The sequence below is a fragment of the Pezoporus flaviventris genome, unplaced genomic scaffold, assembly GCF_033815535.1.
Source record: "Pezoporus flaviventris isolate CSIRO_AGI_PZ_B2104156 unplaced genomic scaffold, CSIRO_AGI_Pfla_v1 ptg000015l, whole genome shotgun sequence".
NCBI classification, from domain to species: domain Eukaryota; kingdom Metazoa; phylum Chordata; class Aves; order Psittaciformes; family Psittacidae; genus Pezoporus; species Pezoporus flaviventris.
In genome coordinates, this window is record NW_026892563.1 from 425,024 (window position 1) to 450,445 (window position 25,422).

The 25,422-nt window shown below is 44.0% G+C and overlaps 1 protein-coding gene across 1 annotated transcript in view; it reads right to left on the reverse strand.

The window, feature by feature from the left end:
* Positions 1–25,422, reverse strand: part of ACE2 (angiotensin converting enzyme 2) — a 28,138-nt gene that overhangs the window by 1,700 nt on the left and 1,016 nt on the right. Inside the window, exons 2-16 of the mRNA XM_061453145.1 lie at positions 23,618–23,776; positions 21,651–21,744; positions 20,926–21,069; positions 20,009–20,121; positions 19,362–19,470; positions 18,534–18,631; positions 16,857–17,026; positions 15,627–15,853; positions 14,673–14,817; positions 8,700–8,798; positions 7,947–8,069; positions 7,420–7,592; positions 6,420–6,478; positions 2,240–2,340; positions 1,194–1,310 (exon numbers count right to left, since the gene is read on the reverse strand). Coding sequence (XP_061309129.1) covers positions 1,194–1,310; positions 2,240–2,340; positions 6,420–6,478; positions 7,420–7,592; positions 7,947–8,069; positions 8,700–8,798; positions 14,673–14,817; positions 15,627–15,853; positions 16,857–17,026; positions 18,534–18,631; positions 19,362–19,470; positions 20,009–20,121; positions 20,926–21,069; positions 21,651–21,744; positions 23,618–23,776 — 1,931 coding nt within the window. The remainder of the gene's footprint in view (positions 1–1,193; positions 1,311–2,239; positions 2,341–6,419; positions 6,479–7,419; positions 7,593–7,946; positions 8,070–8,699; positions 8,799–14,672; positions 14,818–15,626; positions 15,854–16,856; positions 17,027–18,533; positions 18,632–19,361; positions 19,471–20,008; positions 20,122–20,925; positions 21,070–21,650; positions 21,745–23,617; positions 23,777–25,422) is intronic.

Below are 25,422 nucleotides of genomic sequence, written 5' to 3' on the forward strand. Positions count from 1 at the left end.
AGTTGATTTATAAATCTCCAGTGTCAGCTTCCCCTGGGCTGCTCAGTTGGAAAGGCTGCAAAGGAGGTACTGTTAAGCCCATGTTCCTTCTGGCATAGGTCAGTGAGTGACAACCACAGTAACGTAAGCTCTTAATGTATTGAAGCTTAACTGGCATGTTCAGAGACTGAATGAACTCTTAACCTCAGTCTTGACATTTATAAAAATGAGGCAAACAGCCTTCTGATCTCCCTCTCTATTTGCATTTCTCCCATGATTCTCTTTACCTTAAGTGTCTTAGCTATCTGTAAGTTTCTTCAACATGTGATAGAAAACCACGGCTTTGAAGGAAACCACAGAAGACCTGGTTCCCTCCTACAGTGTTCCATAGTTTTTATTCTTGTGTTTTTCACTGGCCTGAAACCCCTTTCTTTGGTGTATTTTCTGTGCTTTGTTTTTCCCTGAACTTCTGCTATTGAGTGCTAACCAGACAGTGACTATCGTAGCCATATTCTTCTCCCTTGGTTCACCAACTTATCTCACTGCTTTTTCAACCCCATCTCATACTGCATCTGCTTTTAGATTTGTGCCCTCTTCATTTCCCACTGTAGATTACCTGTGACAAATTGCAGAATTGCAGTTTTACTTATCATTTTTACAGCAGTGACTTACAGTACTGTCATACTGTGCTATAAGGAGCTCTTCATTGATCCATAAGTAGGAACAATCTCCTGTTCTGACCTCTTCTTTTCTGTATAATTGAATACATCTGGCTATCTTTCTAATACATCATTGTTCTGAAGTCCTTACTGACAATAAATCTTCCACTGAATTTTCACTTATGAGAGGAGAAAACACACATGCATTCACACACAGTTACGGTGCTCTGTATTTCAGAATATAAGATCCTGTTAAAGTTCAAGCAATATGATATTTTCTGGCAAAGTATGATGCAATTAGGTGTGTTACAGCAGTTTTACAAGCATGCTGAAGCATTCTACATTGGCTGTTGTCCAAGACATCATCAGATAGATGGACTGTTTTCTTTCTGTCATAACAGTTTCTCACATCCCACTATTTCTGCTGACTGCATAAATGACTTTCTTATCACCCCTTCTGCCTCAGCTGACTTGAGCATTGCTTTCCTTTCCACCCTTTCACCTGGTTGTTTGGCTGATGAGGTTTTTTTCTTTCCCCAGAGAGCAAAATCTCACCTGATGGCATTTTCCACATCAGCTTTGGGCACAATATCACTGATATTGCCTGGCATGCTGACAGTAAGGTAGAAGGAGATCCTTTGTGTCTGTTCCCCAACGTGAATGTCTGTAGTTCTGAATAAGAAACAGAATTAAAAGATTTTTTTTTTTAATTGCTGAGACAAAATTAGCTTTAAATTTGGGTAAGTGAGCAGATGTGATGGACAATGCCAGGGGTTAGTTTATTTAAGTGAATTTCAGTTATATAAGTGAATGCTTCCTAGTGACCTCAGCTGGAAACTGAAATAAATTTCCTCACAGAATTTCTTTTTCTATGTGCTATTTCTTTACTCAGATGGAGAAATTCTACCCTGTACCTTTTCCAAAGCACATAATCAGCTGCAGAAGAAAAAGTGTTCAAGGCAAGTCTTGTGAATGAGGTGATGTACGAAGTACCTAACCATTTTTCCTTATATCCTGCTGGTCATAGGTCCTAAATATTACGTGGCTGATGTTCTATAAAGTAGCATCAAACAGCTTAAGTAGATAGCCTGAAAAATTTTTGAGAGACCTAATAAAAAGGGCTGTTTTCCTACCAGAATCGATTTCAGATGATAGATTTTATGTGTAAGTGAACCTAGATAAAATTAGTAAGTCTGCACAGAATTCTAGTGTTTTGTAATTAACAAATCTTTCCTTGGCCCAAAACCTCTTGTATATTTAGTATCATACACACACATTGTCATAAATGCATCTTCCCTGATATTCCCATATACGTGTCAAATTCTCAAGGCTCGCTTCAACCAAATAACTGTGGGAGGCAAAGCCTTCTGCATCCACTGAAGTGACCTAAGCTTCACACATTATTCCTAACCTTCAGACTCTTGAGTGTAAAGACAGCATGTAACCAAGGTGGCATTTTACCTTTTGCAACCAGCTGATGTTTAACACTGTTTGCTATCACCTTACATTTGACAGAAGGCACAATTAATTCCACCAATTCATGCTGCTAGCGAACCAGAAGCAATATAGACATAGCTGGCACAATTAAGCAAGTCACTCACCGGAAGTTAACTTCCTGTTGCTTCACCTCTGCAAAGTATTTTCTCATGGCATAGGCGATGGATGACTTGAACAGGAAGAGCTCACTTTCGTCCCATTCATACTGCAGAAACAGCATAAGTGAAATTCATGAGAGATGGCAAGTTACCTGACACCAAGAAATCATTCTGAAAAGAAATAGCAATCGTAATGCTTGGCATGCACTTCAGTATTATTTATTTGCGCCATGATAGCACTTCAGGAACCTCCTCAAACCTTTTAGCTCTGTTAATCTGAGTGTTTTTGCAGGAGAATAAACATGCAGGCAGCCCTGCTGCCAAACACCGCATGAGGCTGTCCCTCTGCAATTTCTGGTACCTTTACATGAGGTCGCTGAAGGTGCTGCAGTCCCAGCTCATCATTTTATTTGCAGACCTAGTCTTTTGAGGAGAAACTTTGGGGTGGGATTATTATGTGAAGGTGATTTATTTATTTGCCTGGTGAGCTTGGATTTTTATTTGGGGTTTGGTTTATTTCAATAAAAACTCTTTTCATCAGTATTTCTGAAACAGGCATATAGTTGCTGGTTTTCCCTGAAGAATAGAGGGGAGATATAAAAAAATGCACTACCTGTGTGTGGACTCATCCTGACCTGCCTTATGAGTCCAAAGTTATTTGCAATGGAAATCAAAAACAGCTTCTCAGGGCCAGGAACTGAGAGCTGTACACAGGACAAAAACCATCACAGGAGCTGATAATGCAGCCTGCTCTGTTGTGCAACACTGTGGGCACAAAGGGAAAATTCCTGTCTGAACTCTGTAGCAATTTTTTTATCCCCTAGATTTGCCTAGATTTGACTGTGTTTATGGTACCCTAGCAGGAATCCCTATAAATGTTGCCAGGGATAGTTTTACATAGCTCCTGACTCACTCAAGTGTCATTCTGGAAGGTGTGGTTGAAGGCAGCTCTGTTGTAACAGGTTTTATAAACCCCATATTTTAACCTTGTCCTCCTCTTGACACTGATATAAAATGAAAAAGGAGACATACAAGGGAAAAAGCAGAAAGAACCTGCTGTTGTCAATTTGTGCAGGATCAGGCCCCGGGAATACACCGGGGTCCCAAAGCCACTGCTAGCAAAGCAGCCTCATTAGAGAGCGGAGGGCAAGGGCTGTGCCAGCTCTGGGTGTTCCCATCAGCAAGGGTTGAAGCTGTGAATCGCCTTGGCGAATGCCTGTGGCTTTCTCCTGTTTGCTGAGTGGCAAGTAAATCCCTGTGCTGAAGCACTTCTTCTTGTTACCGCAGTTATCTCCAGCAGCTGGCAGTGTTCACCATCGCAGCCTAGGATGCTGCTGTGGGAGTTTCTCAATTTTTCATTTATCCCCAACATCTTTAGACTGCAGTGTTTTTGGTTTTTGTGTTTTGTTTTTTTTTTAAACCAGGAGCTAATTGAGCTTGATTACTGCTGCTTTCTTGCTGCTTTCTGTACTTAGCATTTTAGCTTTTTAATTATTTACTCATTTCCATATATATTTTGGTTTTTTTACTCTAATGTCTTTTAATTGCCACTATGCCTCTCAAGTGCCTTTATAAATACCATTACTGGTTGTGTGGATGGGAAGTACCTGGCTGGCTTCTGATCTGTGTTTGAGTAATGAGTACCCACACAACTTCCCTAGGCATCTCAGAAACCTACCTTGGTGCTTGGTATTCATTACAGAGGCTGCTTTGCTTTCAGAACAAAATGAACTTTGCTAAGTGCCTCTGCTCTATTATAGCCTGTTCCCTCCAAGATCCCATGTGCGACTTAAATGACAGTGTAAGTCTGGCCTCTGATTCAAAATGCATTTTCCATTGTAAAATATGTCCAAATGCCCGCAGGCTGACAGCTCCCCATTCCCTAACGCTGTCTTGTGTGACAGCTTTTTACAGTGTAATCAGATGTATGACATTGACCCAGTGGAGAATATTGAATCAATGTTTGAAGAGGGGTCCTGTTGTCAAGTTTTGCTCAGGGGACTGACACTCTGGAACCCTTTAATTTAAATAAGACAGACCCCATGTGATAAAGCATGGGGTCTTGTAGCAGTTTCCCTTGAAAGGGCACTTTTCATAAAGGGCCAGCTGAAGCAAAAGCTGTGGGTGTTTCAGCTTCACTGATGATCCAGCAAAGCTAGGCTGCAGCTTTAATCTCATCAGCCTGAAAACAATTAGCAGGGTAATTGCAGTAGCACACACTCTGGTACAGCTGTTGTAAACCCATCCGTCAGTCTGGGAGCTTAATTTGCATAACTTTGGCCTACTGAAACATCTCTGCTGGTAATAGCCAGGGTATGTAGTCGTGGGGTGCAGGACTGCCTGCATGAGCTGCAGCTGCCCCAGGGCAGCTCTCCCTCTGCTGGGAGGGGGGATCTTTCCCTTTCTGCTCAACTCAGTGCTAAAAAGCAGAAATATTAAAAGATTTGCTGGCATACTCAGACTGTTTTCTGCTGTCATAATGGTGCAAAGCAGCTCGAAAGACATCTTAAACAAACAGTTGCATCAGGTTCTCGGCTTCTATACGCTCTGAGGTGTGTAAAGCTGCCAAAACATATTGCTTTGTGTAGCTGGGCTGAGATTCCTGCCTGAGGTTCTCCCTGCCTTTTCTCTATGCCAGTTCTTGCATGTGCTATTACCCACGGCTGGCATACAAATATAGAGAGTGATGTGCCTGGGAGCGCAGCATAAGAGAAATTTGTGGGGAGGCAGAAAGCTACTGTACAAAAAAGGTTTCTTGAAAGTTAGTAATGTGGACTGGTTTTGAGAGGAAAATGCATGGCTTGCTCTTTGGAGCTTAGGAACCTACTGTCCATACAATAATTCAAATTGAGTAATCTGCATGAGATTATTTTACAGCTGCTCAATTGTACAACAAAAGACTGTGATGGCAAAAAGCAGGCATAAAAATGGTATTAAGCTAAACATTAACCATAATGACTAATAAATGTGTTGTAATATGGAACCTTTTCATGCTCCTAATATCAGGTTTGAATTGTATCTAACTCGACTCAGTGGTCTAGGAAGCACTAAAACTCCAGTGGGGTTTGCATGTGAGACAGCAATGGAAGCAAGAGCATCCATTCATATGAAAAATGAGTCCATGGTATTGTGTCTTTGCTAGTCCAATAGGCTTCAACATGCCGGTCTAAATGATCTGCCTGATGACGTACTCATTCCTGGAAAATCACTAATGTTCTGCAAGGTGAAAATGGCTATTGACAAGAATGAAGTGTCTGCACTTAAGCCTTCTATGTCACCTCTGTGAGATTAACATAAAGAGGCACAGCTAGAGTAGGGAGCAAATTTTCAGCCTGGGTTTAGCAGCTGGGCTAAGACAATGCTCTGTTTAAAATCATAAAAGCCATCTTTGGCTTTGATGAGTTTTTCCAGTTGCTGTAATACATTTTATTGGACCAGCTGGTATAACCGGGGAAAGCAGACAACCTCTTGGGAATGAAAGCCCTTCTTGTCTGAAACAGAAGCAGCTGCGCTGCTCCCCGCAATCTTAATAACAAAGCTTTCTCTGCGTAGGAGTTGGAGGGCAGGGAGTCAGCCAAATATATCAAGGCCTGGAAAGATTACAGCAAACAGGCAAACAAAAATCTACAAAGAAATGCTGACAGAAGGGTTTCAGCATGAAATCAAGAGCATTTGAGACTAGCTAGTGGAATTCAACTCCTCTGCGTTAAGCCCCACATTCAAATGTGAAATAGCTGCTCTAATAGCAATTTCTGAAGAGAGCCACAGTACCATTCATAAAGAAAATTAGAGGAAATTAGATAGAGGCTTTGCTTAGACACACCAGCATAGCTGGGAAAAATATAGTCATTTTCAGGTACACAACTTCCCCTACACTACCCTCCAGGCATGTCCTGTAACAGGTAAAAATGGACCAGTATTTCCACAGAATAACTGAACTCATCTAGCTGAGATGTTTGTCTAAAATGGGTAGGATCACTCCCTGGAGAGGTCCCTCCACCAACTGTAGCAGGAGTCTTGAGCACAAACTCAGACAAGACACCGTTTACGTGATAACACTTCACCTGAGCTGACGCCACTCTTCAGATGCAAAGATCAGCTATACCCTGCTTTATTTTCTGAGAATTAGCACAACATCTCTGTTGCCCAGGCAATGCAAAGAGTGCCACAGCACAAACACACTTACCGCCTGGTCTCCAAGTGCTGACTTCAGGCTGATGCGTACTTTGATGGCATTGTTGGAATCTGGTTTAAAAAGAAACAAGGGCTGTGTCACAGCTGTAGTGACAGAAAGTCTGCCCCTGGGAAATGCTGGGGGGACTAGAGATTCCTTATAGGTTCCCCTGCTCCAAATGGCCAGCTTGGTGGGATTGATCTTGTTTCCCTTCAACCACCTTTACTGCAAACATCAATGTCTGAGCTGTCTGTACCCAAGTTTGGTTCGGTAGCAGACAGAGTGAGCACATCTAGAGCGCAGTCCTCTGGTCTTTAAACATCTCCCAAAGGAAGTGACTCTTTCCTACCACTAGGAATGAGCAGCTCAGATGCAAATATTGGTTTCTGTTTGTCTGGTTAGATAAATCCCACCATTAGGCACATCACTGTGTTATGGTATGCTCCAGTACTGGCAGAGATTATACGTATATAACCTGGGTGGTTCAATGCTCAATGTCATCACAATAGGCTGAAATATGCAATTCCTCCCCTTGAGCTCCCTTCTTTGACTAGCATGTGACAGCAAATAAAAAAATAGTGGTAATTTTTTGTAGTGATTTTCCCTTGTGCCCCCAGCTCGAGGTCCTCTGTTTCCCAGGACTGGTGGCTCCCAGCCCTGCAGAACAGCCACACTACTCCCAGGCAAGCACCAAACAAGTCCAAGCCTCTGGTCTTTCTTCCCTCTGCACAGCCATCCCACATTCTTAGTGCTACTACAACTCAATAACATAAACTATTTCTGAAAACTGATGAAGCTGTGACAAACCTCATGTATGCCAATTTCTCCAGCTTTGGCCATGAGGAAGCCAGACAGCCTTCCCATGAGTGAAACTTACTGCTCAGTGTGTATTTCCCAAAACCCTGCTTCCCTAGGAAGAAGAGCCTTCAATAGCTGAGAGAGAGGGAATTTGCTGATCAAGAATTGTGAGGACTACTGTGTGGCCCTGAATCCATCCACAAGCCATACATACATGGAGCCCAGTCTGTTTTCCAACCAATGTATCTGCCAGCGTTGTTTTTTTGCAGCCAGTTATATAAAGGTTCAAAGTACTGGAGCAACGGTGATGCATTCATGTATTTCTCTCCTGTTACGCTTTCCAGTGCCTGAGTCCAGGGCTTGGATCTACCTAATTCAAGCAGTTGTCTGGGTACATGGAAGGAGAGGCAGTATATGTTATTGCTATGTTTCATCCAGCAATCTAGCAAAACAATCTGCAAGTAGTATCAAAATTTTCTTTTTGCTTCTGAATTCCCCCTTTCCTCCCATCACTCCTATTAATAAAAATAAATTATTTTCCCATTAATGGGCAATTAAACCTTTGATGTTTAGATCCTCAGTAGATATAAACTTAGTCAACCTATCAAAATAAACTGAGTAGATAAATGCTAAATTTTTAAGCTAGGTTCATTCTAGGTTCATTGACTCCAGAAGTTTTCAAGGACGAATTAGTCTTCGTTATACTCTGATTTATTATGTGCGAGAAATTTGTTTTGTTACCTCAGCTTCTGACCAGCTGCTCTGGAGTTGGTAATGTCACATGTGTGAAGAGGGCCAGTATGGTTAGCTGCTTTGCAAAGTGCCTCCTGAAACTGGAACTGATAGATGGTCCGGGTGTAATACCTAAAGGAAGGGAAAGGATAAGGAAGGCACAGTTTTCGTTAGTCATCTGGCAAGGAAACCTATAAGCCCTTTGCCTTTGGAGAGCTCCGCTATGTCAGCTGGTGCTCCTGCTGATATTTATAGGCTATGCTAACTCAGATTTAACAAAATGCCAAGATCAGATGCAGCAGAAGAATCCCAGATCTGTTTGCTGCCACATAAACCAGGAGAAAGTAAGGTTTTTAAGGCCCAACTCTCTGCTCCAGCTCAGCATTCTGAAATGAGATGGATGGGGCATAGAGGAACATCCAGAGTTAGTTTCTTCAGGGCTGCATGTGCATAGCCCAAGTGACAGTGGTACAGGGTACACTGTCTCCTCAAAAGGCAAGCACCTCCTACAGATGTGCTCCCAATGGTTTGATGATAGCACAAAGCTTCTCTGCCCCACAAGAAGCTCAGCAGCCTCCTCACTGCTTAGACGTTGCTATGCAGCAGCCCCTGGTGTTCACGGAAAAGCTTCCACTGAAATCAATGACCCAATCAGGACTTTAAACCCAGTAAGATTGTCCCGAGACTCCCCAGCAGATGTTTTAGGTAGCTGGGGCTTGTTCTGTACCCAAAATGTAAGGCATTAATTAAACACTGAACTACCTTATGAACGAGTAATCATTAGCCACATGAAACAGCACTGCAGGGTCACAATAGGTTTCATCATGAGGGACTGGTTCAACAACACCAACTATTTCTCTCCTGGGATAAAGAAAAAACACATGATTTCTGTTAGTAGATAATAAGGTGGGGGGGGACGGACGGGACGGGACGGGGACGACCTGACTCTGCTCTTCCTCTATATGTTCAGATACATATGGACACCTCTTTCACTTCCAAACAGAAGTCAAAAAAAGACAACAAAAAAAAGGAGGAAGAGGACAATTAAAAGCAAGGGGCTTCCTCCTAAATCTGATGTCCCCACCCAGCACTGCTTCGTAGTTCTGCAGGGGCCTAACGAGGAAACACACACCTCACCACATGAACAACCGGCTGATGCACCAGTAAAGAGGATCACTACTGGTGCCACCAGGAAAAAGCGGTGGGACGTAGTAGTAGGGGACTCTACTTTGGACAGGCACAGAGGCAACCATCTGTCGGCCTGACCCAGTCTCAAGGGATGTGTGTTGCCTACCAGGGGCCTGGTTCAGCAGAGAGGCTGCCTGGTCTAGTAAGTTCCACTGACTATTACCCACTTCTAGTGATCCATGTGGATGCTAGTGATATAGATAGCAGTAGCTCAGAGAGCATTAAGGACTACAGAGCCCTGGGAGAGGTGGTTAAGGTCTCTGGGGCTCAGACAGGTTTTGCATCAATCCTGCAGGCCAGAGGTGAGAACCTTAAGAAGGGTAGATGGATTTGGCAGGTTAATAAATGGCTAGAACGGTGGTGCCATAGTCAGGGGTTTGGGTATTTAGAACATGGGTCTAGATTTGAGAGGCCAGGTCTACTGGAGGCTGGTGGAGCTGAGTTTTTGGTAGGAGGCTTGCCAGGCTGGTCAAGAAAGCATTAAACTAGATGTGTTGGGGGAGGGGGGCATCACTCCATCCCAACACACCCAGTCAGTTGCCAGCACCTATAATAAATGCATGTTTGGAGCAATGTAGAGATATTCCAGCCGCTCCAGCCAATGAGCTGGCTTCAGTTGGAGCTCGGTTCATATGCCTCAATACAAACGCCCGTAGCATGGGGAACAAACAAGAGGAATTAGAGATGTGTGTACGTCTACGGGGTATGATATAATAGGCATCACAGAAACATGGTGGGGTGGCTCCTGTGACTGCAGTGTTGGAATGGAAGGTTACAGGCTCTTTAGAAAAAACAGGCCCAGCAGACAGGGAGGGGGAGTTGCTGTTTATGTTAGGGATAGGCTGGAGAGCATGGAACTCTGTCTGGGGACAGGTGAGCGGTGCACAGAGAGTTTGTGGGTCAGGGTTAAAGGGAGAACAGCAATGGGAGACATTACTGTGGGGATCTGTTACAGACTGCCTGATCAAGAAGACTCTGCGGATGAAGCACTCTACAGACAGATAGAAACAGCCTCACGCTCGCAGGCCCTTGTTCTCATGGGGGACTTCAACCACTCTGACATCTGTTGGAGCAATGGTACAGCCTGGCACAAGGAATCCAGGAGGTTCCTCGGTTGTGTGGAAGACAAATTCCTTCTGCAAGTAATAGAAGAGTCGACAAGGAGGGGTGCCATGATCACCATGATGGTGATGACCTTGTGATCACCAACAGGGAAGAGATGGTTGGAAATGTGATGCTCCAGGGCAGCCTTGGATGCAGCGATCATGAGATGGTCGAGCTTGAGATCCTTGGGACAGTGAGAAGAGCGTGCAGCAAGCTCACTGCCCTGGACTTCAAGAGAGCAGACTTTGGCCTCTTCAGGAACCTCCTCAGTAAGGTTCCATGGGATACATCCCTACAGGGGAGGGGGGCCCAAGACTGTTGGTCGATATTCAATGATCACCTGCTCCAAGCTCAGGAGTGTTGCATCCCAACTAGAACGAAGTGCAGCAAGAGGGCCAGGAGACCTTCTTGGATGGATAAGGAGCTGCTGAGGGAACTTAGAGGGAAAAAGGAGGCTTATAAAAGGTGGAAGCAAAGACAAGCGGCCTGGGAAGAATACAGGGATGTTGTCCAGGAAGCTAGGGACCACGTTAGGAAAGCTATGGCCCAGTTAGAATTAAACTTCGCTAGGGATGTGAAAGAGAACAGGTAGGGATTCTATATTTACACTGCAAATAAAAGACAGACTAGGGACAACGTGGGACTTTTCTGGAAGCTATCAGGAGAACTGGCTACCCTGTATTTGGAGAAGGCTGAGGTTCTGAATGACTTCTTTGCCTCAGTCTTCACTGGCAAATGCTCCGACCACACTACTCAAGTCTTGGAAGGCAGACGCAGGCACTGTGAGAATGAAGACCTTGGGCCCACTGTAAGAAAGGATCTGGTTCGAGACCATCTTAAAAACCTGAATGTACACAAATCCATGGCACCTGATGAAATCCATCCACGCGTCCTGAAGGAGCTGGGGAATGAAGTTGCTAAGCTGCTGGCCATCATATTTGAAAAATCATGGCAGTCAGGTGAAGTTCCCAACAACTGGAAAAAGGGAAATATAACCCCCATTTTCAAGAAGGAGAAAATGGATGAGCCAGGGTACTACAGACCAGTCAGTCTCACCTCTGTGCCTGGCAAAATCTTGGAGCAGATTCTCCTGGAAGGCATGCTAAGGCACATGAAAAACAACAAGGTGCTTGGTGACAGCCAGCATGGCTTCACTAAGGGGAAATCCTGCCTGACCAATTTGGTGGCCTTCTGTGATGGGGCTACAGAACTGATGGACAGGAGCAGAGCAGCTGACGTCATCTACCTGGACTTGTGCAAGGTGTCCAACACTGTCCCACACGACATCCTTGTCTCTAAATTGGAGAGACATCAGTTTGATGGATGGACCACTCAGTGGATAAAGAACTGGCTGGATGGCTGCACACAAAGAGTTGTGGCCAATGGCTCAATGTCCAGCTGGAGACCAGTAACGAGTGGTGTCCCTCAGGGATCAGGGTTGGGTCCGATCTTGTTCAACATCTTCATCACTGACATGGACAGTGGGATTGAGTGCACCCTCAGCAAGTTTGCGAAAGACACCAAGTTGTGTGGTTTGGTTGATACGCTGGAGGGAAGGAATGCCATGCAGAGGGACCTCGACACACTTGTGAGGTGGGCTGATGCCAACCTCATGAAGTTTAACCATGCCAAGTGCAAGGTCATACACCTGGGTCGGAGCAATCCCAGGCACAGCTACAGGTTGGGCAGAGAAGAGATTCAGAGCAGCCCTGCGGAGAAGGACTTGGGGGTGTTGGTCGGTGAGAAAATGAACATGAGCTGCCTTCAGTGTGCACTTGCAGCCCAGAAAGCCAACCGTATCCTGGGCTGCATCAAAAGGAGCGTGACCAGCAGGTCCAAGGAGGTGATCCTGCCCCTCTACTCTGCTTTCGTGAGACCTCACTTGGAGTATTGGGTGCAGTTCTGGTTCCATAAAAAGGACATGGAACTGTTGGAACAAGTCCAGAGGAGGGCCACGAGGATGATCAGGGGACTGGAGCACCTCCCATATGAAGATAGGCGGAGAAAGGTGGGGCTGTTCAGCCTGGAGAAGACAAGGCTGTGTGGAGACCTCATAGCAGCCTTCCAGTATCTGAAGGGGGCCTGTAAGGATGCTGGGGAGGGACTCTTTATTAGGGATTGTAGTAATAGGACAAGGGGTAACGGGTTAAAACTTAAACAGGGTGTCGTGGTTTAAACCCAGTCAGGTAACTTGTTCACTCACTTCCAGTGAGTGGTGCCGAGCTGACAACAATCGAGGTCCGTGTCTGTCTCCCCCGCCCCCCCCCCCCCCCCCCCCCCCCCCGCACCGGGGCTCTCCCCTTCCCCGCTCCCGGAGGAACGGGGAGGAGGATCGAGAGAGTGCAACTCCTACGGGTTGAGACAAGAACAGTCCAGTAACAAATCACCACCGCTACTATCAGCTAAAACAATGATAAGGGAAAATAACAAGGGAAGAGAATACGATACCACCAGCCAAGAAAGCGAGTTCCACCCGGAAGCTCCTGTCCTTCCGGGTAACTCCCAGTTACCCCTCACCCCGGGCATGACGTGCTGTGGTATGGAATACCTCCCCGGCTAGCCCGGGTCAGGCGCCCCGTCTCTGCTTCCTCACAGCCTCCCCTCCTCCCTGGCAGAGCATGAGCCTCACAGAGTCCTTGGTCAGGGTAAACATCACTTAGCAACAACCGAAAACATCGGCTTCACCAACACTGTTCTCAAACTAGAAGTCAAAACACAGCACTGCACCAGTTAACACAAAGGAAAAACATGACTGCTACTGCTGAACCCAGGACACAGGGGAAGTTTTGATTGGATATAAAGAGGAAGTTCTTTACTGTGAGGGTGGTGAGGCACTGGAATGTGTTTCCCATGGAAGTTGTGAATGCTCCATTCCTGGCAGAGCTCAAGCCTGGGTTGGACAGAGCCTTGGGTGACATGGTTTAGTGTGAGGTGTCCCCGCCCGTGGTGGATACCAGGCTGCACCCATAGCCTGGTATTCACCCCTGCCCATGGCAGGGATGTTGGAACTTGATGATCTTGAAGTCCTTTCCAACCCTAACTGTTCTATGATTCTACGATTCTAAGTCCATACAGCTCGCAGTAACCCCAAATGAGTACTGCTCCACAGCTGGAGACCACAGAGAGGAAGCTGCTTTGAAACTGATAGTGCAAGAAAGGGATTTGTGTGACAGCAGAGTGTGAAGGGAGTAACTAGTGGAATGAAATAATCTACAAGACATAAGCTTCATGTGTACACCTCATGCCCTGGACCATCCCCACTTTGGAGACTAACACTTGCACTTTTTGTGCTGTATGGCCTGTTGTGCCACTAGGCGGGAGATTAAATTTCTCTCTATTTTCCTCTCCTGAGAGTGTGATTTATGGAAACAAGCCCATTCCCTAAATTCTGAAAATCGTAATAAGCTCCCATGGAAATATTTTCCATAAACCTGCACTTCAAGGTCTTGCTCCAGCAGAGAGCTTTGTGGTGCTGCTACAACAGATGTGATAAGCTTCCCTGAACAATTTGTCATTCTCAATTTTCTGACATCTCTGCTACTTTTGAATAAATTGAAGCTGATTGATTTTTACAGTGGGTCAGGAGGTTTGCTTATATCAAATTTTGTTACAGATTTTGTTTGCTGGTGGAGGCTGTTTTTTGGTCATGTTAAGAGTTCAGACCCCATTTTCAGTGTGGGCTTGTTAGGTTTCTTTGCATTTTTCTGCCCCCATATTAACAAACCTGGGAAATTACAGTCTCCAGTTTGAATCAAACTGCTTTTTAATCTTGAGCACCAGGGTACTGAAAACAGGTTGGCTGGTGGGCATTATCTGAAAAGACACCTCTGGACTCTACTTGCCAAGGGAACTGTATTTCCTTGATCGAGAAAAGTGGTGTCTCAATAAGAAAGTAAAGGATCAGTCTGGAGTCTTTCAGACAATTTGCCTCCAAAACCACGTGAGAAGGGGGAGACAAGAGTGCACAGACATTTGGTAAACTGAGGTCCCTATGCTTCTCAGGCTGGCAAGCATGATGAACTTCACTTTCCACTTGTCCTTAAGGCGGTGGGAAGCAAACCAGAGTTTATGGCTGATAAGACTTAGGAGAGGTGTGTGTCAGGGAAACGGCAGGGTCAATCCTGGGATCTGGAACATCTCATGTGAAGGCCAAGGGCTGTCTTTATCAGAGGAACTGACATTAGAAATGAGGGGAAAGTCTGCTGAGAGGCAGGGTACACTGCTGGGGGCTATACACAGTGCTAATGGGGACACATTGCTTGTGAGATGTTGTCTCTACCACACTGAGCATTTGTAGCTGGTATTCTACCAGGCAATGTAGAAACAGCCTGAAAGACAGATCCTGCCCTGTCGGGGCACAGGCACTTCACTGCACTGAGTAACTATGAAGGGCTGGTTTTGCAGGTTCATTTGCAAAAAATTGCTTTTGTTTCACAAACTTACTTCATCTCCCACCACCGCTTCGTCCATTCCTGCTTTGTAATCTCACCGCTAAACACCATCCACCTCCACTTCTCCAGCATGTAAGTAAAAGGCATTGTTCCAACAATCGTTAGTGCTTGTTTGAGCAGAAAGTTGATTTCCGTTTCTGAAGAGAGAAGTAGTTAAGGTAATGGTTATGGTAGCAATTAGTATCTGATTAGAAAGCTTAAGTTGCTTCCTTTTACAGCTAATGCTTACATCTGGTTTGAATTACAAATTTTCACTAAAGAAAAAGTGAATACTACTGAAAAAAGCAACACGAGAAAAGATCACTTAGGTATTGTATACGCTTTTGCCTCTCTCTCCCCCCCCCCCCCCCCCCCTTAAATAACCTAGTACTTTGGCATTTACATTTCATTATATACCACTGGAAATCTTCCCAGGCTCTGGGGAATATCAAGTTGAAGACATCTCAGAATGTACAAAGTGTACATCTCCATCTTTATAAGGTAATATTCAGAGAAGCCAGACAAAATGCATTATAACGAAGGCCTACCTACATTGTCTGCTCAATATTCACTTAAGTAGGAGATGGAAATCTCAAGGTTTCAGTTTCATTTGAACTGCTAAGTACATACTTGGTAGAAATATGTACAGATTCATGCAACAGAAATTGAAAAGACTATTGGAGTCTCATCTAAATGAACAATGAAGATTTGGGAATAAGTTGTTCAGTACTGAAGATAATGAAGTGCTAGCTATTTGTTTCTAAATTATGTAGCAGCATTATAAAGTAGTGACCCTTGCTTCATGATGTGATCTGGGGAAAAAAAATGGTATTTCTGGTAAGTTAGTGGGGTAAGACTTTTAGAAGCCTCTGAGCTGCTCACTCAGTTTGCAGACACAATCTTCTGCTACAAAATAAGACCTGCAAGTGTTTTCACATAAATATATAATATTTATGTATGCATTTACCTTCATCCTCTTGGAAAGTTTGCTCTAGGAGGTCAAGAGATTTCAAGTGCTGAGGGGTGGCTGCAGAAAGTGACATAATTTCACCCACTGCTTCGTGGAAGCCCTCATTGGCACCGCCTCTTAGCAGGTAGGGCTGCACAGAGTACGCCATGTCATACTCGATGTGGCCCATCTCATGGTGCGCGGTCAAGAAGTCATCCATGGTCACTTTGGTGCACATCTTGATCCTGCACACCAGAGCAACATGTTTGTGTTTAGAGAGACAGTGGTCCAGCCAGCTGCTGCCCAAGCCCTACCTACAAAGCAGCCTCCACAACTTGCAAACACCCTTTGCCCCTTGCAAAGCCTGGGCAGACACATCTTAGCGTGGGATGCAGTTTCTCCTGCAAGAGCTATACTTGGAGGGGGAATTCAGCAGAACACTTTCACCCACCTTGAAATTGTGTTGGGGGTATGAGAAAATTGTTGTTTTGTGAGAAGCAGATGCACTTTGAATCTTGGCAATAAAGTCACTGTGTTAGAGCGAGTACCCACCATCAAGCTTAGGAAGAGAGTAGTGTAAAAAAACTGTGTGCCACTGACTCTGGCTACTTCAGCCTCCCATTGGCACTATTAAATAATGGAATTTCTTCCAAATAGCGTTTCCTTTCGGCTTCCTCAACTGGTGAGGTGTGAGGCTGGCAGCTTTCACTAAGGCTCTGCTGGGGACCAGCCCCTTTCCCCAGGTAACCGCAGGGAGGGCACAGAATTTGCCCCAAGAGACTTCCCTGTGTGGGAATTTGCTGTCCCTCTCCTTTCCCAAATACAGAAGAGATTGTTGGATTTTCACAAAACTGGATATATCTGCTAAAGAAGAAGGTGGGCTCTCAGGTTTTCACTTGCTGTTTAGGAATCGTGTCCCATTGCTGCTGAGTGGGCAAGTGTCCCCAAATCTCACTGGTATCCACAAATACCAGTATTTATGCTTATTCCTTAAGCTCTAGAGCATAGCCATTTCTGTAATTCATATAAATTTGAGAGTAGTTATTAGATCTTCATAGAAAAAGTTACACAGAAAGGTTTACAGTCCCACAGGAATGACTGCTCTTTTGTCTTCCTTTCCCATCTTATCAGCTAGAAGAAAATTATTAATAATGAAAAAATATAACTTATACCAGTATGGTGTACCATTAGTGAAAATATGAGTGTTTTATGAGATGGTATAAAAAGGGGTTTTAGTAAACACAGTACCTGTAGTCATTTTTCCCCAGATCCCATGCTGTAGGATGGCAGACAACTTTCCTATTGTCTGCTGGCTCTGTGAGCATAGAGTTATTCCAGAAGCCCTCAGTCATTTCGTCGAGGCCAATGGAGGTGAAGAAGGCCTCAGCAGCTTTAAATATTCTCATTGCATCCCACTGCTGAGGGAGACAACGCCACCATTAACCATTGCTTCCCACAGAGCCTGTTCCCTGTGGTGGGCTTAACACAGGGCAGCTGCCTTCGTATTTATCTCCCATGAACTTCAGATCAGCACCTCATTTTCTGGGAATAAGATGGTAGTGTTTGCCTTTGGCATTTCCGTAAATTCTGCTGGTAACTGGAATTAAGTGTTTTCTCCACAAACAAAACCGGTTTCCTCACTCAGAGGTTCAGCAGATAGCACCTGGCCCAGACCAGAGAAGCCCTCAACCAAAGATAAGGCAGTGCACATAAAAAAGGCATGCCTCTCAATAGCATGTCAGATCTGGGGTGCAACCCTTTGGCCATTTCAGCTGGGGACTACTGATTTGAGAGAGCGAAGCAGCACTCCAAGAATATGAGTATTACAGGAGATCTCAGCCAGAACCATAAAACCTTGCAAATGCATCTAGAAGACTTCTCAGATTATAACTGCATGGTAATGTTCAAAACATTTTTGTCATTCAGCAGTTTTATTATTCTACATAGGAGGACCTCTGCATGTACTGGACTGAGTTTTCAGAGTCATTTAGGTGGCAGACAGATCAGTTGGATGAGAATCCTAAATTGGGTACATCCACTAACAAGGATGAGTTCAGCCTTTGCCTCAAGGCTCTGTAAATAATGCTTTCCTCCTCACAGTGGTACTTTAATATACATAAGTTTATGACTACAAGGGGGTCAGTATTGTAAAACAGAGGTGAGATTGATGCAGACTTGTTCAAACTGCTTATGAATCAAATTTCTCCATTCCTTCTCTTGCCAGCGTAACTTTTGCATGGAGTGCTCCTATTGAAAAGGAGGTAGATTTCAGGTGAATAATCACATTTTAGAAATTAAATTCCACCAGAGCTTCACTTCTTTTATCTTGTAAAAGGAGTGAATCTTAGTCAAGACTACAGAGATTTATCTTCATCCATGTTCCCGTTTTGGTAAAGGTGTTGTCACAGCTGTTAGCACCACAGATCTCAAACACAGACCTTATGGTGCCATGCAGCGATCAAAAGATAACAGGCAGCACTGCAGTTCCTAGCTGTATTCAAATAAACAAGACTGGGAAAAAAAAACCACAAACCAAACAACAACCCAAACTGCAATACACAAACTATTTGATTATGGTAATGGCTGGCAAAGGTCATATTTGAAACCAGCCAACTCCATGAGTTCTGAAATATTTATATGTACAAAATACATCTCTTAATGGATGGAGGTCTCTGAGGAAAATAGATGTGGAGCCAAGATTAAGCCAGTCAAAGAAACTGGAGAAGAAAGAGAGGAGAACAGCTAAGGGAAAAGGTACAGTGCATGAACACATTAAGGTGAACTGCAAACAAAAAAGGATGCTGAAAGCAATGTTTTGCCTTAGGGCAGCTATGGCTTTCTAAAAAAGCAGCTGAGATCTGCTCTATAATTGTTATTCCATCTAGATTTCTTGCGTAATTTGTACTGCATAAAAGCACGTCTTACCTTTTGAACCATTGTAGAAGTTACATCAATGTTGGGTTTGGCTGGATAGGGAACTGTCAAGGCATACAGATTTGTCCAAAATCTACCCCACATATCACCTTCAAATAAAGAAAGAAACAAAGAAAGAATTTAAATGATTGCTTATATATTGTTCAAAAGTGCTAGACAGTTCTAGAAATTGTGCAGTGTCATAAATGGATGTCCTATACATGTAAATAGGTCTGATTCAGCTGTGGAGGTCAGAAGTTCTAGGAAGTCATGCATAGGTCAAAGTCAGATCAAAGATCCTTTTATTCTACAAGATCAGCTATTATTTTAAAATGCAGTTTCAGAACAGGTCACCTTCCTAAAGGTCTGTTCACAACTGAACTTCACGTTGTTAGTCCACATGATTGTTGATGCCGTGTTCAGGTACATTACAGTTACAGCAACCTGATGCTTTGTGCTTTGGAAGCAAAGTTGTGGAAATGCGGGTCCTTAAAATACGATTTAAAAGGGAATATGGGTCTCTCTGAAACTCTCATTTCTAAGTAAGACAAGTGCTGCAGAGGAGAGGGAAATGTCCCACCCAGTGCTGGAGTTCTGAGCTGAGAGTTACCAGCTCCAGCAAGGATGAGGACACCTGCCTTCCCTACCTGCCACTGCTGCTAAGCACCTGTGTCATCTCTGCCAGGGACTTTACTCCATTTCTCCTCTCCCTTTCTCTTATCTGTAACCTGTTTGTTAATATCCTGATTAAACAGGCAGATTACTCTCTTCCCTTATGCCTTGAAGGGGTCTGCCCTGTGTACAAAGTCAGGCTTGCGTGGCACGGCCGCGTTGACATACCCAGCAAGTGAGCAGGCAGGCATCCTGTGGAGCTGATGAGCTCGGGGCCATAGACCTGCTCCAGCTGGTGCCTCACATAGGCATGCAGCTGTTGGTACAGAGGTTTTATCTGGAGGCAGAGGAGAAGAAGGAAACAAATTATTTTCTCTTTGCTCTACCCCACTCATCCCTCTTAAACAGAGAGCCTCAAAAGTGTCTGACAAAGTTCTCCTGGCAGGTAAGTGTACCCCAAACCTGCAGCCGAGCTTTGCCTCAGGGCTCAAGTGCTGAGTCCAGATCCTAACCCCAGAAGTCCTGCTCAGATATGAGGGAGGGAGAATTGCTAACTTTACATGAGGAATATCACAGATGCCATCTACCCATGGGTAACATGGTTTCCCACATGGGCCCTGCCTGGAGGAGAGACATCTCAGCTCTGCAGAGCCCCCTCTTTTCCCAGCCTTTGGCACAGCGCAGCCAAAGGGGACCAAGCTGATCTTAGAATGGCTGCGGAGGTTAAAAAGTTTATGTTTCCCAACATCTATTAACCCCATGCGGGCTAGGATTAGTCAGTTTAAAGCAGGTCTTCCTTCACAACATTGACACATGAGACCTCCATCACAAAACACAACCCTGTGGCTCAGATGAGAGCTTTTTTCTGCCTCTACCTGCTCAAATGTCTTCTCCACATCTCTGACCAGTTGGTCACGGCTGTATTTGTATTCTTCTGGATAGTCTGCTTCATAATTTGCTCTCCAGTAATCTCCATAGTCAGAATAACCTGTAAAGCACAGATGCATCAAATCAGGATACCACACATGGAACCACGTGGGTCTGCAGAAGTGCTGCTCCCTGCTGATCCCATGCAGACCTCAAAGGGTCTAGGCAGGGGGAGAGTGCTCATCCATGGCTCTGTTCCATGAATATGCAGGTATGGTAGTGTTCCAAGAAATGCAGTTATTGCAGTCACGGTTATCTGCTAATTAAGGTCATTCCAGTTGGAGGTCAAAGGAAATTGTCACTCCTGACTGGAGCACCTGTGGCTATGAGGGAGGGCAGCCTCTGTCAGGCTGTGTACTAAGGGGTTCTCACTGAAGATGTAAGGTGGTGGACACTGAATATGGCCCCCCCCTTCTAGCAACGAAATCACCAGGGCAGGTGTAGATACCAGGACTGGAACTCATCTCCCAGTTCCACCAAATCTTCCAGTCCACTGAGCTCCATTAAGCCTGGAGTAGAAATGTCTCATAGCTGAGGCCTCTTCCTTAGTGATATGGAGAAAGTTCTTTATGATCATTTCTTAATATTTGATTTTTTCGTGTCTAACTATTCAGGCTATAATTTCTTATTCCTTATGTCTAGCTCCAGCTTGACACTTTTCACAAAACAAGGATATAGGAAAGCAGGTGATACAGGTGCAGTTTGGCCAAGAGACAGATAATATAGCTACTTCAAAAGATATTTTAAAAGAAAACTAGCAGCCATCTGCCATTGTCCCTTGAGAAAACAGTTCCAAATTGTGCAAGACTCATGCATGTTTGTTACTTTCTGGGTGCCAGAAAAGAAAGATAAAATTGCGACTTACTATTAAGCTTTGCAACCTCATTTTTAAGTTCAACATACTCTTCATATAATGGCCTCATCGTTCTGCCAACGCCAGCTCTCCAGCCTTCCCAGGCCCACAGCCTCTCATTATAATCCGTGCTGTTGGCCATAATAGTGTCAAGACCTGTCAGAAAAGAAAAATAAGTACTAAGACTTGAAAGAGCAGAATCTCTGTTTTTCTTTCACAGGAAACAAATTAGCCAAAGCAAAAGAAATTTTCAAGAACTCACTATTTTATTGCATCCTTTTCTGATTTGAGCTTTTCCTGTCCTTCTCTTTAAGAGACATGGAGCAGATCATGAGTCCCTTATATGCTCTCTTTACATTAGCTTCCCTTAAACGGGCAGTGTTCTTGGGACTGGCCTCAATGTAATGTTGAGTCCAACAGGACTTTGATGATGGGGAAGAAAATGGACTTTCTGTGACACAGGCAAACTCCAGGTGACAGGCAGACTGTCACACAAGCTGAAAGCTCTCTTCAAATTCTGTCTACTACAGGTAGGAGACAGTATGTCTTGTGGGCAGCAGGCCCGCTGGAGGTCCCTGAACCACACGATGCAATTAAATTGTGACTAAGTTTTAGATAACAGAATATATCTATTGAAATGACAGCCTGGTCTCTTGCAGTCAGGAGCCACTCTTGGGCTTTTTGGTTTTGAACCCTCAGTGTAAAGGACAGAGTAGGGGCTATGGTTAGTACTGTACCTGGCTCCAGCACCAAACACTCGGATGGTTCGGTGATTTTACAGACAGTCCCAGTGCTGTAGATGGTACTCATTGTATTTAGCACAGTGCTCAGCTGCAAGTTAGGTGTGAGATAGTCTGTTAGAAACACACTTTGTGCAAAATAACAGCCAATTATGCTAATTCCTTAAAAGCTCAATTCAACACTTCACCCACCAGCTTAGCATTTAAACAAACGGTTAAACTCAGTAGAGATTAATGAAAGAATTTTCCTAAATGCATTACTGAACCAGGACCTAGCTGGAAAAGGCAGATAATCTCCCAAATTTATGATGTAATATTCAGGTCCTTAGTATACAGTCAGAGAGAGCCCTGGATTTAATGATTATCATGACAGCTAGCAATGTACAGTAGCAATCAAACAATACAGTTTAGCAACATGCTTCCGTAAGCGTGGATGCACCTAAATTTTTCAGGTAGGTCATGGTTTTCAGTGGCAGCAAAAAGGGCCCCTTCTGCAGGTGCTGCGACGCTCCCTGTTACTTGCGGTTTTTTACATCACATGGCACTGGTTGCATAGATCTGCTTATACTTCATTACAGGGAAGTTACAGCTTATGTCTTGGGTCAGCTGAAGGCCAAATTAATCTGAAATCATTCAGCTCTACCTCCGAAACTATGCTAATAGCTCTGGTTTGAGGTGTTTTTTTATGTTTCAGATTTTCATACCTCAAAAAATCCATGTACCACTTTTAGCTTCTCTTTTTGGACTACGTTATTTCTCATTTAAACCTTTAAATCATAACTATGTAGAGCTGTCAGTGGGAGGGGTAGTTAATGACTAGCTCTAACTTTATCTCTGTTAGCATTAAAGTAAGTTGGTGCCTAGAGAAATTTTTGTATTGATGAATCCCATCGGACTGTACAAAAAGTCACTTGTCAAGCAAAAGCCAATTTCACCCCCAAAGGCCATTTATCTGGGAAATTGCAGGCGTCAAAACAGGGAGGATACTGAAAAAAATCCTCCTCAACAGAGAAAGTATTGCCATCAGTGCATTGCTGTGTTCCAAAATAAACACAACTTTGTAGGAACTGTCAGCATTCCCACCAAGGTAATCTGCCCAGAAACACATCTCATTTGGATCAGACAGGAGATCCATCCAATCTGCTTTTCTTGCATGGTGGTTAACACTGCTGATCTCAGCAGAAAAATCTCAGGATCCTTCTAGAATCAGGACTGCAGGATCCCCAAGTTCAATGCTCTTTCAATTTAATCTGCAGCAAAAGGAAACTAATTTAGCCTTAAAGTGTTTGGTTATAAATCCCTTTTGCGTCTGCACAGCTATTCCAACTCCACATATAGTCATTATCCATGCACATGCCTCTTACATAAACTTGTCAGTGGAAACATCAAGCCTTACTATGAATCTTGCTAAATCCTGATGGCCTTCAGCAGCCTTCTGTGGAAGGAAGTCACCAACCCTCTGCAATTTCAGGCAACCCAGTGTGCCCGCTGCATAAAACACCCCCTTTTTCACTGGTTAATAATGAAACATGAGCAAAGAAAGAAAGTCTTCCTCCACCTTTTTGACTCATTGAATATCCTTTGACCCATCTCTTTCTGCTCATTGCTCTAGGTCTGGACTTAGCCAAGCACTTCTCACAGGTACTCTTTTCCACTTAGGACCAATACAGCTATTTGTCAAGGACACCTTTGAGGCGTGTGTTCATGTTCGAAATTCATTGCATGGATTACACAACGAAACTGCTGACTTGGATGGGAACCAGCTTCGTAAACCAGACCTCCCCATCAGTCCTGCACTGCTATGAGTACCTTGAACAGGTACACTCTCCATTCTGGTGCTGGAAAAAGGCATCATCCTGAGACAAGCAGGGTGGCAACAACACTCTGCCCTTGCTTGGGGGGTGCTGTGGCAGGCAGCTCAGCTCAGCTCACCTCACAATAATGAGCTACATTCATCAACTTACTCTGCTGTATTTTTCTGGTGACAGCACAGATGATCCTCTGTCCTGGAGAGCCTGAATCTGAAGCCTGGTGAGAGCATCCTGGATGCTGGATAACGGGAAGCTGCTGGCATTCCTGGAGGCCTCCTCGTAAAACATGGACCACTTGGCACCTGCCTCATTCTGAAAGAGGTTCACACAAACCCTGAATTACTCTGCCGAAAGAGGCCACCATCCTGAAATACTCAGTAGGCAAGAATGTTACTTCTGGGAAAACTTCCTTTGTGGAGACCACCTGGGGATTGCAGGCTGAGCATTTGCACTGATTTGCAAATGATTGAAGAATGCTTTGGCTTTGCTTTGTTAGCATATCCAGATAACTTTTTCTTTGGAAATAGCAAAAAGCAGACCTGTCACCTCACACCATGCTTGTTATAATTGATCCAGCATCACCTACCTCTGTTCCCTGATACTTTAAAACACCATGTGTTCTTCCTTTAGTGCTTTTTTCCACCCACCTGTGCCTAACAAAAACCAGATACAAGTCAGGGCACGAGAGGTCTGCATCCCAGATGTCATTCCCCATTTCTGCTTCAAGTAGCAGTGACAGACAGCAGCCATATGCATATATCAATTTATATATCAATAATATCATAATAGATCAATATATATAAAATCAATAACCATATGCAAATATCAATTTCTCCTGAAGTTCTGGTAAATAAATTATTATACTTGAGCTTAGAAGCCCAGAAATAGGTGCCTAGATTGGGCATGCAAAACCTCAATGTTTTGCATGAGGTTGCTTTTATCACTGCTACAGTTTTATACCATGAGATGTGAAACTCCCCGATTTCAGTGCACAAAGTAGCCCCATAAAGACATTATTTGGATTTCGGACTGTGTTATTTTTATTCCCCTTTTTAAAATGTTTGTACATTGCATATCAATACCCATCCCAAATGGTAACAAGAACAGTACTAATTAACCTGGATCCTCAGGACATTTTAATTAATTGTGCTCATGCCAGAGCTTCCTGGGTTGTGGAGAAGGCACCTGTAACATCTCCCTCAGCAGAGCCCCTCCCTGCTGAAGCATCAGGAAACACCAATGTCATATTGACTCTGAAAAGCTCTTTCATGCACATTGTGTAAATCTGTGTCTGAACTCCTTGTGCTGAGCAGGGATTGATAGGTGCCTTAGTAGCAGTGAGGCAGAAGAGGGGGCTCTTTGGCTATAAAAGCTGGGGGAAAGAAGTTAGCTTGCTGTCTGATTTTTCCTCAATTAGAGGTACTGGTTGAGAAGTCAGAGGAATAGTTAAGGTGTTTGTGGCACAGTTTACAAGGAATATGGTTGGGAAGGAGCCAGAAAAGACAGTATTCATTAACTCTGATTCTCATAAGTGGGCTTATTTCAAGTGTTACTGAAGAGATCAAGTGAGAGAAAATGTTCTCTTTGAGCACTGAACTAATTGATTCTTCTTGCTGGTGTCTTCTCATGTATTTTATTATCATCTCACTAATGCTGAAGCTACTATATCAGGCTTTTATTTTACATGTTCGGAAATGTTAGAGTATAAGTACCTGGTGCCTCAGAAAACATTCCAGGTTGACAATGATTAGCCATTCAGATTTCTTCCAGCAACCAGTCTCCTTGCTTTAATTAAGAAATACGATCATTAAACCATGTTTTAATTAAGCTATAAGACCACGAAGTGGAAGAGTTAAACCATTACGGAAAATTGGATGTAGGATGTTCAGCTTCATTTTTCTGCTCTGAATTGTTTTTCTGTAAAGCTTGAGTTAATCTTAAAATACACACAGCTACAA